The sequence below is a fragment of a genome, unplaced genomic scaffold (genome assembly GCF_019419815.1).
Source record: "Pyrus x bretschneideri cultivar Hongxiangsu unplaced genomic scaffold, Pyrus_bretschneideri_v1 Contig5, whole genome shotgun sequence".
Lineage (NCBI taxonomy): Eukaryota > Viridiplantae > Streptophyta > Magnoliopsida > Rosales > Rosaceae > Pyrus > Pyrus x bretschneideri.
The window spans coordinates 11,638,893-11,655,600 of NW_025999787.1; the positions used below are offsets into that span (position 1 = coordinate 11,638,893).

General features: G+C 36.4%; 1 protein-coding gene across 1 annotated transcript; it reads left to right on the forward strand.

The window, feature by feature from the left end:
• The first annotated feature begins 13,405 nt into the window (after positions 1-13,405).
• On the forward strand, positions 13,406-16,592 carry LOC103963866 (receptor-like protein 3). Its single transcript, XM_009376731.3, has 2 exons — positions 13,406-15,627; positions 16,142-16,592. Exons 1-2 carry the CDS (start codon positions 13,406-13,408, stop codon positions 16,353-16,355), a joined length of 2,436 nt encoding a protein of 811 aa, XP_009375006.2. The 3' UTR covers positions 16,356-16,592.
• Positions 16,593-16,708: the final 116 nt, after the last annotated feature.

Consider the following 16,708-nt stretch of genomic DNA (forward strand, 5'->3'; position numbering starts at 1 on the left):
TTGAAGAGCTTTGCGCTGAGCTTGACTCCATCGCTCGTCTCAACAGTGCAGCGCTCTACCGTACAGTTTGACATCAGCGGAAGAGAGAGAGAGAGAGAGAGAGGAAGTTGTTGGGGTAGCTGGTGAGTGTATTTTGGTGGATGAGAAAGTGACAAAACTGGTATGGCTTTCTAAGACCTTGCATTTCGGAACATAATATCCCCTATCTCGATACTCAATAAATTTTTAAGAGTCATACGTATAAGTATGAAAAATAAAGCATTAATGTTAAACCAGTTAATTCAAGAATATATGTATATCACCACTACGGTCTAGTATATTATTCTTTATATGTAAGTAATATGTCTTAAATTTGATTTTCGTCAAAAACAAATTGAAGAATACATTTATATCACGGAAAATCTCAAATATAGCAAGTATAATATAATATTCTCATCAGAAATGCAAACAAACGAGCTCATGCAAGGGAGGACACTCTAACATGAACAAGATGGGTGTATAAATCTACGCTCAAATACAAGTACACGTGATTACTACGTGAAGTTGGTGCAAGGCACATCACACTTCAGTCTTGAAAGCTAAATGCAACTAGTACAGGCTGAAACTACATAAATCCAATGTGCAGTGTGAACATACATGCGAAATTCCGTTCTCGGATTTCACTGTTATAATCTACGTATTTGTATTATTGAGATTTTATATTATTTTTGAGAAATTATATTAAATTATTTAAAATTAGATTTCAATTAAACTAGGTATGAAGGGTGAAATTTGGAAAATTATTATTTACTCGTTGACCTTTTGAGGTCACAAGTAACGTTTTCAAATAGGTCTCGAAGCCACAAGCGTATAGGCGAAAGCCGTTTGCAAGTCCGAATTATAACGGTATAGTTATGGACGTTTGAAGTTGTGAAACTATAGATTGTGGAAATTATTATAACTTCCACTTAGGGGTATAAGTGGCCCAAACCCTTTTTGGGATGAGGGGACGGGCATTTTAAGAAGGAAAAAAGGAGAGGGAAGACGTAACAACCCGTCCCGAGATTTACGTAAGAAAATGGATATTTTGATATTTTCACTAAGTTTGAGAGATACTTTTCTTTTTAAAATTGTTTTTGAACCTTAATTGGTGAGCCCAAAGGGCCCACCCCCTGTTTTGTTCCCGGTTTCCTTTCCCTTTCCCTTTCTTTTATTTCTTCTAAAAGTCTTTCTTCATCTCTCTTTCTCCATCCCCCCTCTCGATGCTATTTTCTCCGACAAGAACACACACACCCATGCCCACATCTATGGCTCTTTTCCAACCCCATGGTTGTGTTTTGGACGTCAAATCATGAAGAAACCACCTTGGAGACATTTTCCAATTTTCCGGCGAGCACCGCCCCTTTCGAGGCAATTTTCGGCCAAACCACGACGAGTTGGCCAGCATACAATGTATCAATCTCTTCGTCTCGCTGAGTACTACAACTTTCCTTTTTGTTTCACCCAATTTCATAGAGTATTGAAGAAGTTATACTCATTTGAATCTTACCCAGTTTCCGGCGACCTCAGTGACTTTCGAGGTATTTTCAGCCAAACCACGGCGAGTTAGACGTCATGTGAGGTACCATTCTCTTCGTTTCTTTGAGAGCTATGATTTTCATTTTTGAATCACTTGATTTCGTCAAGTAGGAACAAAGTTATGGACGTTCAAAGTTTGTCTAAATTCCGGCCCAATTTCGGCCTTCTTCTCCGGCGTGAAACCCAGCCCAAGAAACCACCCAGGCCTTCGGGTCATCTCCCTCCCCCACGGGCCTTAGGCCTGTTTTGGGTCTTTGGCCCAAAACCCTAACCCTTTCTGTTTTTAATTTTTATTTTGTTTATTTAAGACCCAAAGGCCTTAGGGCCGTGAGTGCAAGCCCAAAACCCTTTCCAATTGGGCCATTGGGCCGTATGGTTTCTAACCCCAACCCAACCCACCTAAAACCTAAACCCATTTACCCTAACCCAAAACCTAAAGCCCAAACCCGTGACCCGTTAACCTGTCGACCCGTGACCCGTTGACCCTGATCCGTTGACTTAGTCAACGGTCAGCGTTGACTTTTGACTTAGACCAGTCAACGTTGACTTTGACCGTTGACTTTTTGGGTTTTCGTGCGGGACCCCTCCTAGGCTAATTTTGACATTCTAAACCCGTTTCCGATATCCGTTTTCCCAAATTCAATCGTTTGAGTAGAGTTTGACTAAAAGTATCAATTATGTATTTAGGTGCGATTCTTCGCAGTGATTCCTGTTTGGTACGGCTTGCACCATTGGTGTACGATGAGTGGACCCCTTCTAAAAATGCATGTTCTAATAGTATAAATGCATACATGAAAAGCATAATTTGATGATTATGTTTTATGGAACGTTTTATGAGATAACATGCTTACTGAGACTAGTTTGAATTATTACTATTTTTCCTATAACTCATGTTCTTATAGAATATCTGATGGATGACGATATGATATTTAGAACATGTTTAGAACACCTCCTTATAGTATAGATGATGCATGACTTTATACTATGAAGTTGATTTTCAATATATGTATGTTCACTGATTTTGTACTTACCTAGTGGTCCTTTCCGCTACGGGACGTAGGGATAGATCCGGTCCGTCCCAGGCGACGGTTTGGTGTTGGCATAGGGCCTGGAGTGTGTTTTCCTCTGACTGTCTGCTCAGAGACGGGGAGCCGGCATGGAGCCTGAAGTGTATTTTCCTCTGACTGTCTGCTCAGAGATGGGAGGCCGGCATGGGGCCTGAAGAGTTATCGGACATTCACTAGTGTTTATTATTTATGCGAATTATGATTTGAGACATTGCACGATATGCTAGATTTCGGAAAACCTATGTTTATCATTATATATATGTTTTCATAAAACCTGGGGGTTAGTATGTTGATAACTGTTTTATTATATATATCAACTTGGTCCACTCATGTTTGTTTTGCGCCCCCTTCAGGACTTAGAATCGAGGCATACAATCCCGACGCCCAGGCACTTCCGCATCGGCTTCTTCGAGTCCTCGTGGTGTAGGACCCACTCCTTTGTTTCATTCAATTTTATATTATCTTCTTTTAGTGTGCTAGATTAGTGGTGTGCTCTGAACACGGTCCTTATTTGCATATTAATTATTCTTTTATATTTATAAGCCTTATATACCCCTTGTTCTCAGCTTTTGCCCTCAATAAATGGCTTTCGTCACCCTCAGGTGTCGGCCAACACATGCCTATCCTGGTATTCGGGGAATATCGGGGTTGGGGCGTGTCAAAAGAAAGGTGGGGTGGGTGGAAAGAAAAGAAAGGAAGAAAGAGATCTCCCTTTCCCGACCGTACACCCGCGCCCCACCCCAAGCAAATTCCGGCGATTTTCGCCATCTCTTCCGTTGAACCACCACCATTAACTACCTGCAATCTCTTCCACTACCTCCCTTTACCTTTCTCGCCTAGGATTGAAGGGTTTTGGGTCCAAAACCATGTAAAAATCATGTGGGTGACCCATAGAGTTTTGACGGCGATTCCGCCGTTCCGGTGAGTTTCACCACCCACCACCACCCTTAGTCAATTCCCCTTGGACCCAGGAACAAGACCCAATAGGTTGTAGGGGTGTTGGGATACCGAGGAAGTCGAATTGAAGAACACCCACCTTTGGGTTCCGGCAGTTCGTGGCCAGTTTGGGGTGTTTTCCTGCCAAATTGGCCTTGGCTGCAGATATAAAGTTTACTCTACTTGTTGAGATCTTCATTCTTGTGAAATTTGAGAATTTTTGGGAAAAATCGAATTTTCTAATGTGTAACATTTGATTTATGAAATGCTTCTTTCGTTACCAAGCATCCAGACCTAGAAGGGAATTCTAGTTGAAATAACATCCTTGTTAATTTTGTGCTTATTTCAATGTGTTTGGTTGGGGTTTAAGAGTTTAGTTTGTTTACGAGTATTTATATTCAAATCAATGGTCAACGAACCAATTTCTCTTATATATGTATATATGTGTGTCTATATATATGTATATAATTGCGGCTTATACTTGTCAAAAAGGGGTAGTGGCAAGAGTGAAGGGGTAGTGTTTTGAAAAACCATTAACTTTAGGTTGGTTATTAAAGGATAAAGAAAGAAGGTTACGAAACATAGGCATAGAACCTTACGATGTTGATTGCAAAGTTGAGAAATATTATGGATGTTTACTAGTATGAAAATGTGAGTTGGTTTTATAATGTGATTTCTTTTGAAATGTGAATTTTATATACTTATAAACCTATGCTTATTAAATAGGATTTGGCTTGTGTACTGATGATGTTTGTGATATATGTGTTTAATTATCTTTTTAATAATGTGAATGATAATTATGATGAACGTTATGGCAATTATGGGAATTAAATATTGTTTGATAATTATTTGGATATGCTTGCCAACTGAATACCTATTTGAACTTGGCACTATTACCTAGCATGAGATGGGGATGGAAGTCAGAAGATGAGTTAGGTACTTTATTAGATTTTTAGTAGAAATAGTAATTGAGAGAATTCCTTGTGTTGTGCGCCATCTGACTAGATGCTGGTTGATATGTGGAATCGATAGCATGTATGCGTAACATTGTGTTCAATGTGTTATGATGAGATTGCACCACGTGGAGGTGGTACATGGATGGTCCTGCTTGGTATACCCGCGATGGGAGACCATACGCATTCTAGAGGTGATGATGATTGATTGTACTTGGTACATTTTGTAGGTGATCATATTTGGTTTAGTTCCGTTGAGTGATGGTCCGGAACCCGAGTTATTGTTTTTCGTGGAGTGGCCTAAAATCCCATTATTTAGAGAAGTAGGCTTGGCCTAACTAAGTCACTCTAGCCTTATTTTTTATATATATTTGTGTCAATGGTTTCGAGTCTTATGAATTGAGTTATAAAATATGTTGGACGTTTGAGTGACTCCTTCGGGAGTTTTCATGATTCGATTATGATTTCATAAGGTATGAATTTAAAAGATATGGGAATGATTGTTATTACTTTGATCAAATTAATTAATTAGTGCGGCTAGAGAATGGTTTTGTGTTTCGTCGGTTCTTAAATATGATGTATGTTGTGAATTGCGATATCATGATGAGACATAATGATTTATATGTTGGATGGATGAGAAATCATGTTTTCATGGGGGTTGCTTATGTAGCCTGAGTCCAGGAACTACATGTTATCAGGTTATAATAAATGTTTGAGGAATGCTTTGTTTTCTTTCTGAACTTAATGGGATAAACGTCTGATTTTGTGTTAATGAACTACGAATGGCTTGATCCCTATTTGAGGGTACGTAGGCAGTCTAACGAGGAGGTTAGATGCAGCCATAAGGTAAACAAAAAATTTCCTTGAGATTTGATTCTCGAATTGTGATTTGCCATATTTATGAGTCGAGGTATGTGAGATTTACGAGTATTTGAGTGACGTCACGTGTCGATCCTGGATGTATGTCGGGATCGGGGCGTGACAATACACATGAAGTTGGTCATGATCCTAGACAATACTATAGATATCGGTTTAACATACATGATGAGATAATAAAAATGTATGATCATGCCATAATAATGTTCACAAAACACATAAATCATAATGTCTTCAACATATAAAATATTCGGATTCACTAAGTAAAACATTGACATGATAACACGATATTCCATAAAAAAGAGATTATATTAACACACCCCAAAATTACTTTTTTCACTCCCTTTTAATTTTTTAATATTTTCTATTAAGTCTTATATTAACTACATTGCAAAACATGAAGAATTGGTACAGAGAAAGAGAAAGAATTTGTAGAGAGAAACAAGAGATTGTATTGATTGATCAAACAATTATATATATCGTATATAGGTTGAACCTAAAGGTCCACTAATTGATATGTTCTTGGGTCATGACCATCTTGCTGTGTCTAACCTCGAAATAAGTCTCTCTTATATTAAATCACTATATTAATCATTATTAATACAAATGATTAATATAAATAATCCACCATCAATTTTTTGAAATCCAACCGTCACAGAACTCTCAACATGCTCACAAAGAAGTTTGGGAACTTGTCCTTAATATAGTACGTTGAACCCATCTCACGAATGTGGCCCACCACAATTATTTCTTCTTTTCTATTTTCTTGTTCGAGGGCTAATTTCTTGTTTAATTGACAAGCTAAAGAGTCAAAGAGGACTTAAATTTTAGGCAAATGGACAAAGTAATAATTTAATTCAATTAATTACTTTGCTTCATTTGGGATTGTAAGCATCAGTGCAGAACACGTTTTGTTCCAAGTGTGATGGAAGTGCTTTTGAGTCATAGTCAAAAGTGCTGAAGCCCAATCAACATGGTGTTAGTCCTTATTGGTGTAGGTGTAGCTCCTCATGACTGAAAAAGGATGAGGTTCCAATTTCAAACTCAACTATGTCTTACTCTGTTTATGGAGGGTTTTGTTTTTGTTTAGACCTATCTATCACAAATTGTAATATTCCCCTTCATTAATGAAGTTTTATTTTCAACAACAAAAAAAACCCACAAAAATGAAAATAAGAAAAGGGTCCTGATTCAATTTGATACTACTCATCAAAAATTCAAAATCTGTATATGCAGAATCATTGAGAAGGGTTTATATATTTTTATTTTTGAAAGTGTATCTATATATATATATATATATATAAAAAAAAAATTAAAAAAAAAACCTAGTGTAAGTTGGGTTTTCACGTCTTCTAGTTTGCATGGGTTGAAAGCCAGAAGTTGTTGAACGAATCCCAACAAGAGCAGAAGCCGAAAATTGCAGAGCTTTAACTTTCGCAAGAAAAGGCTGTTCAGGAAATGGGTTGCAATGGCACCTTAATCCTGCAAATTGACCACTGCTGGAAACATGAAAACAATCTGGAAATCTGGAAATACGCAAAAGAAAATAGTTCACCTTTGTTTTTTTTTTTTTTTTTTTTTTTTTTTTTTTTTTTTTTATCAAATAGTGAAGTTTAAATTGCAATTATCTTGTTAACGTAGACAGTGGCAGATCCATAATTCAATCTTTGGTGGTTCTAATATAAAATATTTAAGGATTTTGTAGACAAAAATAGTTCGCAACGCACAAAAGATTTTTCTCTATTTTTTAAATGAAACATTTTGTCGAGTACTTTCTATATATATGAGAGGCCTTGTTAGGGATGATAACGGTTCGGTTTGGGGATGGAAATGCTATATCCATCCCCATAACCACAAAAATTAACCATATCCATAACCGCAAATTAACCATTGGAGATTATCCATAACCATATCCACCGGGTAACAGATTTTCAATCGGTTGTTGGTTATATCCATCTTCGTCAAAAAATTAAAAAAAAATTATATTCATCCAATTAATACACTATAAATTTTAGTAGATACTAATTCCATCGTTAAATAGCAACATCCAATTACAAAAAATATAACAATATATTTGAAGCTGTTCATGATAAGCCACTGTGATAAATTGGTCCAATAAAAAAGAAAAAGAGGACAAAAACAAATACGAAAGGAAGACAAAACAAATTGATTCAATGAACTAATTTCTTGACAGTGAGACTCTTGAAGAGAGATGAATCTGATAAACTTGGAACATTTGATAATTGGTATATAAAATGATTCAATGAATTAATTTGGTTGAGTATAACAATAAGAGTATTGAATTGATGAGGTTGTTGGTATGCCCCATGCATGATGTTTGGTGCATAATAAAGATAGTATAGGATTTGATGCATGCATAATGAATTAGTATAGGGAGGGTTCGGTAAAGTGAATAAAATTATATTATATACCAAATTTATATATACACACACACACAATATATTCGGGTCGTATTCGGAGACGGATATGGATTGGGGACCCCTATAATCATATCCAAAACCATAACTGAATAAAGTTCACAGTTTTTCCCCATATCCATACCATACCTGAATTTTCATATCCAATTCAATCCATTCAGACGGTTGTCCATGGTTATCGGGTTTAACGGTTAGAATTGCCACCCCTAGGCCTTGTTTTGTTCTTTGGAGATTAAAAGTCTTGCTAAAATTTTCAGTGTCAATTTTTCTTGACATGTAATATCTTGAAGGGTCTTTCTTGAGAACATAAATTAAAGAGTTTTTTTTTTTTTTTTTGGCCTAAGATACTCTTTACTTGAACGATGTTCTTTCTTTTGAGATATTAATAATTAAGAGGTGAAGTCATACTAGTAATTTAAAAGGTTAAAAAACATATTTAGCATTCAATACTTCTGCAAGGGATAGAAAAAACAAAAAGTATCCTCGCCAGATCCTTTTCTCGGGGATCCGAGGAATCTCGTAATCGTGTCCGTTTATCATACATCGTACGGTTAGAAATCATTTTAATTTTAAAATTTAAAATTTAAAATTAAATATAAATAGTATCTAATGAAAATTGACCAGACAATTACAGAATTTCCTCCTTTTCCAAAAAAGAAAAGGGTAATGGAAAATTGGGGTAGAAAAAAAATATTTAAATAGAAGATGGTGGGTCCAAATTAGAAAAAGGGATAGAAAGAATGCAAAACGACAATGTCAAAAAGCAGGGTGCAAAAGCACAACCCTTCTTCTTCATTTTGTCAGTTCTGCAACTCAAGCCTTCCGGCGACTAAAACTCAGGGAATGGTGGCTCTTATATCTACTATGTTATCCTATTAATTTACTATAATTTATCCTATCGAGTCCTTCATGGCCTAGGGTTTAGGGTGGTCCTCTGAGATTCTTCATAAGCATTTCTTCGTTGTTCAGAGGTCCTGGGACCACCCCGGTCCCTATATAGATCCACCCCTGAACGTCCGTAGCATGGCACATTCTGGAAGAAACATGTTGCTGCAAAAACGTAACAATTTCTTCTATTAAATTTTTTGGCAAACAAATGTCTTGGTTTACATTTGATGATGTCTCAAGGTATTGAAGAAGTTGAGGTACACCATGCAAGGTCCCTTCTTTCATTAATGTGAGACTTATTCTCAACATGTTTCCTCATGTGTAGCGAATTTTCAAGCCTAACAAGTGGACAACACAACAGGGTGGCGTGGAGCACATGTGACCGTTTGACTTCACATGTGAGACAACTTGCTTTGATATCATGAAGAAGTAGAGGTTCCACCATAAAATCAAGTGGCCATAGGGACGAACCCAATTTACTTATAAATCTATGCAAGATCCCTCTTCCCATTAACGTGGAACTTATTCACAACAGGTACTGCTGTTTTTCCTACTCTGCATGAGTGTAACTGTAACATGTTATAAAACATCTTACCCAGCAAAAAAGATAAACAAAATGCTCCATTAGTTTACCTTGATCATGACTTAAGTAAACCATTGAGTCCAATCTGATAACTAATAAGAGAAGAAAAATCAAACTTAGGTAAGTGGCATGTGATGCCAGTGCGGTTTCAAAGCATTCTCCATTTTGATTATTATAGATTTGTAATTTCAAAGTCTAGACAAAGAAAAAAATATAGTCATGAAATAAGTTCACGGATTATAGGTCTACGTCGTGTTACATTATGTAATTAGTACGCGTAATTGTATTATTTCTTTTTATATGAGAGATGTTCAAATTTTAAAGAAGAAAATCGAGCAAGTAACCTTTCCTTTCATGTAACAGTACTTTCACGTTGTTAAATTATGAAAAATTCACTAAATTAATTAATTAATGAGCCTCTCACTTCTACTTCTTATATTTAAGGAAAAAATAGTATCCGTTTCCCAGTTACTAATGTTTATTGACTTTTTTAGATTTTGATCCAAGTCTTTAGCATTAATGTAATAATGAATTTACATGTCAGTTACATAATTTTTTTAAATAAAAATTAATAATTGATTTAGAATTTTAATACTCACTCCTTTGTTAAACTCCTAACTAATTTTCAATTCAAAACATTTCCAAAATAAATAAATAAAATAGAATAAGTTTGTACCCATTAGCTTTTTTAAAAAATGTTTTCAATTTTTTAATTTTATATGTACCCATTCATGTAATTTTTTAAAATTCTTAATCTTAAAATGTATTCATTCTTAAATATACCAATTTGTTATATATAAAATGTACCATTTTTTTATATAAAATATATTCAACTTTTTTTCTAATCCATTTTTAAACTTATATGGGTACATTCTTTTTTCTTTGATTTGAGAATGTATCTATGACATCCCACATCGTCCAGGTGAGTGATCCTTATATGTATATTCTCATCATTACCTAGCACGAGCCCTTTTGGGAGCTCACTGGTTTCGGGTTCCGTAGGAACTTCGAGGTTAAGTGAGAATGGGGCTAGAGCAATCCCATGATGGGTGACCCACTAGGAAGTTGCTCATGAGTTCCCAAAAACAAAACCGTAAGGGAATGGTAAGCCCAAAGCGGACAATATCGTGCTACGGTGGTGTGGAGCGAGCCCGGGAAGTGATCTGCCCTGGGCGGGGATGTGACAATTTGGTATTAGAACCTAACCCTGGCTATGGTGTGCCGACAAGGACATCGGGCCCCTAAGGGGGGTGGATTGTGACATCCCACATTGCCCAGGAGAGTGATCCTTATATGTATATTCTCATCTCTACCTAGCACGAGGCCTTTTGGGAGCTCACTGGTTTCGGGTTCCGTAGGAACTCCGAAATTAAGTGAGAATGGGGCTAGAGCAATCCCATGATGGGTGACCCATTGGGAAGTTGCTCATGAGTTCCCAAAAACAAAACTGTAAGGGAATGGTAAGCCCAAAGTGGACAATATCGTGCTACAGTGGTGGAGCGAGCCCGAGAAGTGATCCGTCCCAGGCGGGGATGTGACAGTATCCATGTCAAGTTTAATCGAAGAAATTTACTAATGTTATTAAGCTTAATATCTCTTCTTCTTCTTTTTTTTTTTTTTTTTATGTGATTTTGAAGAATGTATCCATGTTTTGGTACAATAATTTTTTGGTTAATTTTGATGAATGTACCCATGTACACACACACACACACACAATAGTATATTTATATTCTAATATTTTTAATCCCACAAATTATGATTTTTTTTAATTTAAAATCTCATTAATATAAACAACTATAAATTTTAATTTTTAATTTAAAAAATATAGTAACATACATAGAAATAAATTATCACATTAAGTTCAAGAACTTCGATCAAAAATTAAAAACCAACAAAATTTCAGTCAAAGAATATTAATAACTAAGGACTCACCTAAAGTCTCCCTGTATTTAACCATACAACTATCCTATTTGGTTGAATTTCCTTAACTTGATTGCATCTAAAAATTGTCAAAGTGATTAAAATTTAAAAGTGCAGCCACTCATGATTAGACCCTCCATTGTTAGTGACGTCCCATTTCACTCAAGTCTCTATAAAGCAAAGACTGAGAAATTCAGACAATGAGCACAAGAATTCAAACCATTACCTAATTACATTCTTCCCTTTGTTAATTTAATCAACATGCAAAATTATTTAATTCCCTGTAAGTGCGACTCTTTGAAGTCTTTTGTTTGTTGTTTACTACTAAAGTCAAAACCAAACCAAACCAAATCTCTTCAAATCCAGAGATTAACACATAAAAGAATCTTTACCATGAAGATAGAAAGAAATCCTCTTCGGATCCCTTCTTCCTAATTCACTAAATCAGGGAATCCAGACCATTAAAATTTGATCCAACGACGAAAGTTATTATAACTTTTAAGGTGGACCCTTGTTTGTAGATGTTGGATCAAATTTCAATAGTCTGGATCCCCTAATGTTGGACCCTTGTTTGTAGATGTTGGATCAAATTTCACTGGTTTCGGGTTCCGTAAGAACTCCGAAATTAAGTGAGAATGGGGATAGAGCAATCCCATGATGGGTGACCCACTAGGAAGTTGCTCATAAATTCCCAAAAACAAAACTGTGAGGGAATGGTAAGCCCAAAGCGGACAATATCGTGCTACAGTGGTGGAGCGAGCCCGAGAAGTGATCCGTCCCAGGCGGGGATGTGACAGTATCCATGTCAAGTTTAATCGAAGAAATTTACTAATGTTATTAAGTTAATATCTCTTTTTTTTTTTTTTTTATGTGATTTTGAAGAATGTACCCATGTTTTGGTACAATAATTTTGTGGTTAATTTTGATGAATGTACCCATGTACACACACACACACACACAATAGTATATTTATATTCTAATATTTTTAATCCCACAAATTATGATTTTTTTTTAATTTAAAATCTCATTAATATAAATAACTATAAATTTTAATTTTAAATTTAAAAATTATAGTAACATACATAGAAATAAATTATCACATTAATTTCAGGAACTTCGATTAAAAATTAAAAACCAACAAAGTTTCAGTCAAAGAATATTAATAACTAAGGACCTCACCTAAAATCTCCCTATATTTAACCATACAACTATCCTATTTGGTTGAATTTCCTTAACTTGATTGCATCTAAAAATTGTCAAAGTGATTAAAATTTAAAAGTGCAGCCACTCATGATTAGACCCTCCATTGTTAGTGACGTCCCATTTCACTCAAGTCTCTATAAAGCAAAGCCTGAGAAATTCAGACAATGATCACAAGAATTCAAACCATTACCTAATTACATTCTTCCCTTTGTTAATTTAATCAATATGCAAAATTATTTAATTCCCTGTAAGTGCGACTCTTTGAAGTCTTTTGTTTGTTGTTTACTACTAAAGTCAAAACCAAACCAAACCAAATCTCTTCAAATCCAGAGATTAACACATAAAAGAATCTTTACCATGAAGATAGAAAGAAATCCTCTTCGGATCTCTTCCTCCTAATTCACTAAATCAAGGAATCCATACCATTAAAATTTGATCCAACGACGAAAGTTATTATAACTTTTAAGGTGGACCCTTGTTTGTAGATGTTGGATCAAATTTCAATAGTCTGGATCCCCTAATTTGGTAGATTAGGAGGAAGGGATCCTCTGCGGATCCCTTCCCTCAAAGATATTGAGAAATTGCAGACAAATATTACTTATTGATCCATTGAAAAGCTTGCAAGTTGCAACTTAACAATGTTCATATGTAACTGTCATGGCTTCCAAAAGATGTATATACTGCACAAAATGGTGCACATTTGACCTATGACTCTTTTGGATATGCTTTTAAAATGACTGAAAACGCTTTTAGAAAAAATATTTTTAGATTCTAAAAACACTTTAAGTGCTTTCTGCTTCTTCCAGAAAGCATGTTAAGTGTTTTTCCCAAGATTTACTTGCATTTTTACTTAGGATTGATTTTAAAAACATTTTCACTAAGAACGCTTTCAGTTATTTTAAAGGCACATTTAAACGAGTCATTATATGTTTACGTCTATATGCGTATTATATATAAACAAACCTGTGAGAATCTTAACCTAAGATGGATCATTCAATCCCTCATGGCTTCCTCTCCATCCAATTCATCCTCATATTCATTTCCATTATATCTACGAATGATGCTTGCGATCCAAGCGAACGCAACGCACTCACGACCTTCTCTCGCTCTCTGTCTTCTCCTCCATTGAACTGGACTACTGATTCAGTTGATTGTTGCCAGTGGGAAGGCATCACTTGTAATCAGGACCGTTGGATCACGCGATTGCAGTTACCATACAAAGGCCTCAATGGGGGTATTATTTCTCCCTCATCACTTGGAAATCTCACACATCTCACACTCCTCAATCTCTCCCACAACTCACTTTATGGTTCACTCGAAGCCGGATTCTTCTTGTCCTTGAATCGTCTTGAGATCCTCGATTTGAGCTATAACCTTCTCTCTGGAGGGCTCTCACTTTCTCAGCTTCCAAGTATTGTACAGATTGTTGATTTGTCCAGCAATCACTTCCATGGAGAAATTCCATCCTTATTCTTTGGACATGCTTCGAATATGACTAGTTTCAACGTCACGAACAACAGCTTCTCGGGGTCCATCCCGTCCTCTATTTGTCTTCATTTGTCTCCCTCGATTAGACTATTCGATTTCTCCCTCAATGAATTCAGTGGCAATATTTCTCGCGGACTAGGCGCGTGTTCCAAACTACAGGTGTTTCGAGCTGGTTACAACAACCTCTCGGGACTACTTCCAGATGACATCTACAATGCTACCACACTTAAAGAAATTGCGTTGCCTCGCAATTCGCTACAGGGTGCCATAAGCGACAGAATTGTCAACCTCACCAACCTTGCATTCCTTGACCTCCAGTCCAACGGATTGAGCGGCTTTCTCCCTGTAAACATCGGTAAGCTGTCCAAATTACAACACATCTTCCTTCAATTTAACAGTCTAAAAGGCTCTCTGCCCCCATCTTTGATGAACTGCACAAACCTTATCAAACTGAATCTCGGAATCAACCTTTTTGAAGGAAACATCTCAACCCTTAATTTCTCCAATCTTGCTAAACTAACAATACTTGATCTTGGCCATAACAACTTCACCGGTTTCTTGCCAACAAGCCTTTACTCATGCAAGTCCCTGAAAGCAATTCGAGTGAGCAAAAACAATCTAGAGGGACAGATACAACCCGAGATTCTTTCACTCGAATCCTTGTCCTTCCTCTCCCTCAGCTACAGCCGATTGACAAACATCACAGGGGCAATGAAGATACTAATGCGCTGCAGAAGTCTCAAGGTACTCATCCTTTCGACAACTTTTTATGGAGAGAAAATTCCAAGTGATGAAGCAATGGCTAATTTCGACGGGTTCCAAAATCTTCAAATGCTAGATTTGAGTAACTGTCAGCTCAACGGTGAAATACCTCAATGGTTATTGAAGCTCAAGAAGCTAGGGGTCTTGATTCTGAATTTTAACAGAATCACTGGATCGATTCCTAGTTGGTTGGGGGCTCTTCCAAGGCTCTTTGTTTTAGGATTGGGAGCCAATCGAATTTCAGGTGAATTTCCAAGGGAACTCTGTACACTTCCCATGTTGTTATCCGAAGAAACTTCTCCTCAAGCAGACGATGATGTTCTCGAACTGCCTATCTACACCTCAACCAACAGAACATTTCTGCAGTACAAGTTGTCTTACTTTCCTCGCGTGATCGACGTGAGGAACAACAGCATTAGTGGGAGAATTCCCATTGAGATAGGCCAGCTGCAGCTGCTACAAAAGCTGGATCTTAACATGAACAACTTTTTGGGCGAAATCCCAGAGCAAATATCCAACCTCAAGAACTTGGAGGAATTAGACCTTTCCATGAACCATTTTTCCGGAAAGATCCCATTGTCATTGGCAAGCCTTAGTTTCTTGAATTCTTTCAATGTCTCGTACAATAGTCTTGAAGGATCAATACCGACCGGCACGCAGCTACAAAGCTTCAACGCCTCTGCATTCGAAGGGAATCCAAAACTTTGTGGCCCTCCACTTCCGAAGTGCTTGTCAAGTAATGGGAATGATGGAGAGAATAAGAACAGCCAGGATTTGGACGACGACGAGGATCAAAGTCTATGGATTGGGTTATCCGTTGTGCTCGGTTTCGTTGTAGGGTTCTTGGGATTCTGCTGCCCTTTGCTTCTCAAGAGGACATGGAGATATGCATATTTCCAATTCCTAGACAATGTTCAGTTTAAGCTCTATCTGGTGCAGAGAATGGTTAAGCGAAGGTAAGAGTGTTATAGACTTTTTTTAATTTATTTATCAAGTTTTTTATTCTTTTTCCTTGTTTTGATGAAGTAAATCGTGTGAGATTCTAATATGTTATCGGGAGTATATTTTCGCCTTTGTCTCTCATCATTCATATGACAAGTGAGACAGAGACTGAAATATTCTCTGATTACATTCAAGTTTTTCTAGTTCGGTGACGTAAGTCTGTTGAGACTCTTATACGTAACTAGGAATATATTTACGTCTATGCATTCAACTACTAAACTCACATAAATATCATGAGTGAGATAGATACGAAATATATCCCTAGTTATATCCAAATTTTTCTTGAAAAGATTTTGACATGTAAATGGGGATATAATCTCGTCTTTGTATCTCATTATTCAGGCAACGAATGACAAATAGAGACAGAAAATATCCTCATTTACACCTGAATTTTTCTCATTTTATCTTTTTTTTTATGATGCGTAATTACTTTTTTCACCCTTGTTCCACTTGATTAATTAAACATAGGATGAAGATTAACAAGCAACCCCAAGACCAAGTCCAAGTCTCAAACCAAAGGGGAGAAGTTGAAAGCAGCAGCCATTCACACGCTGAGGGTGACAGTAAAAATTGCACGGAAGATGCAAGCCTCAGTAACTCTTTCATGGTCCCTCACAAACAGGACTGCTCTACCTCCGTCTTCAATGATCCAATCATAGAAGAAATACAAAGTATCAGTTGAGCAGCTCTTTTATTTTATCTTTTATTTACGGTTAGGGATGTCCTTTTTTAGATACGAGTGAATTAGAGCGAGAAAATCAAACACAAAATTTCAGATGTACTATAACTAAAGTTGTAGAACAGAATTTTTAAAATCTTTTTAATGTAACAGTTTTTTTTTTTCCCTGTCAAACTATCAATCATCATCTAAAAACATGTTTCAATAATTCTCATTTGAAAGTTTGATAACGTAATTTGTCAGACGAATTTACACTAAACTAAATATAGTATAAGTTACACGTTTAACCAAAAAAAAGTCCCATAACTTATCAAACTATCGAGGAAGAAAATTGTTAATATTATATGATTTGACAA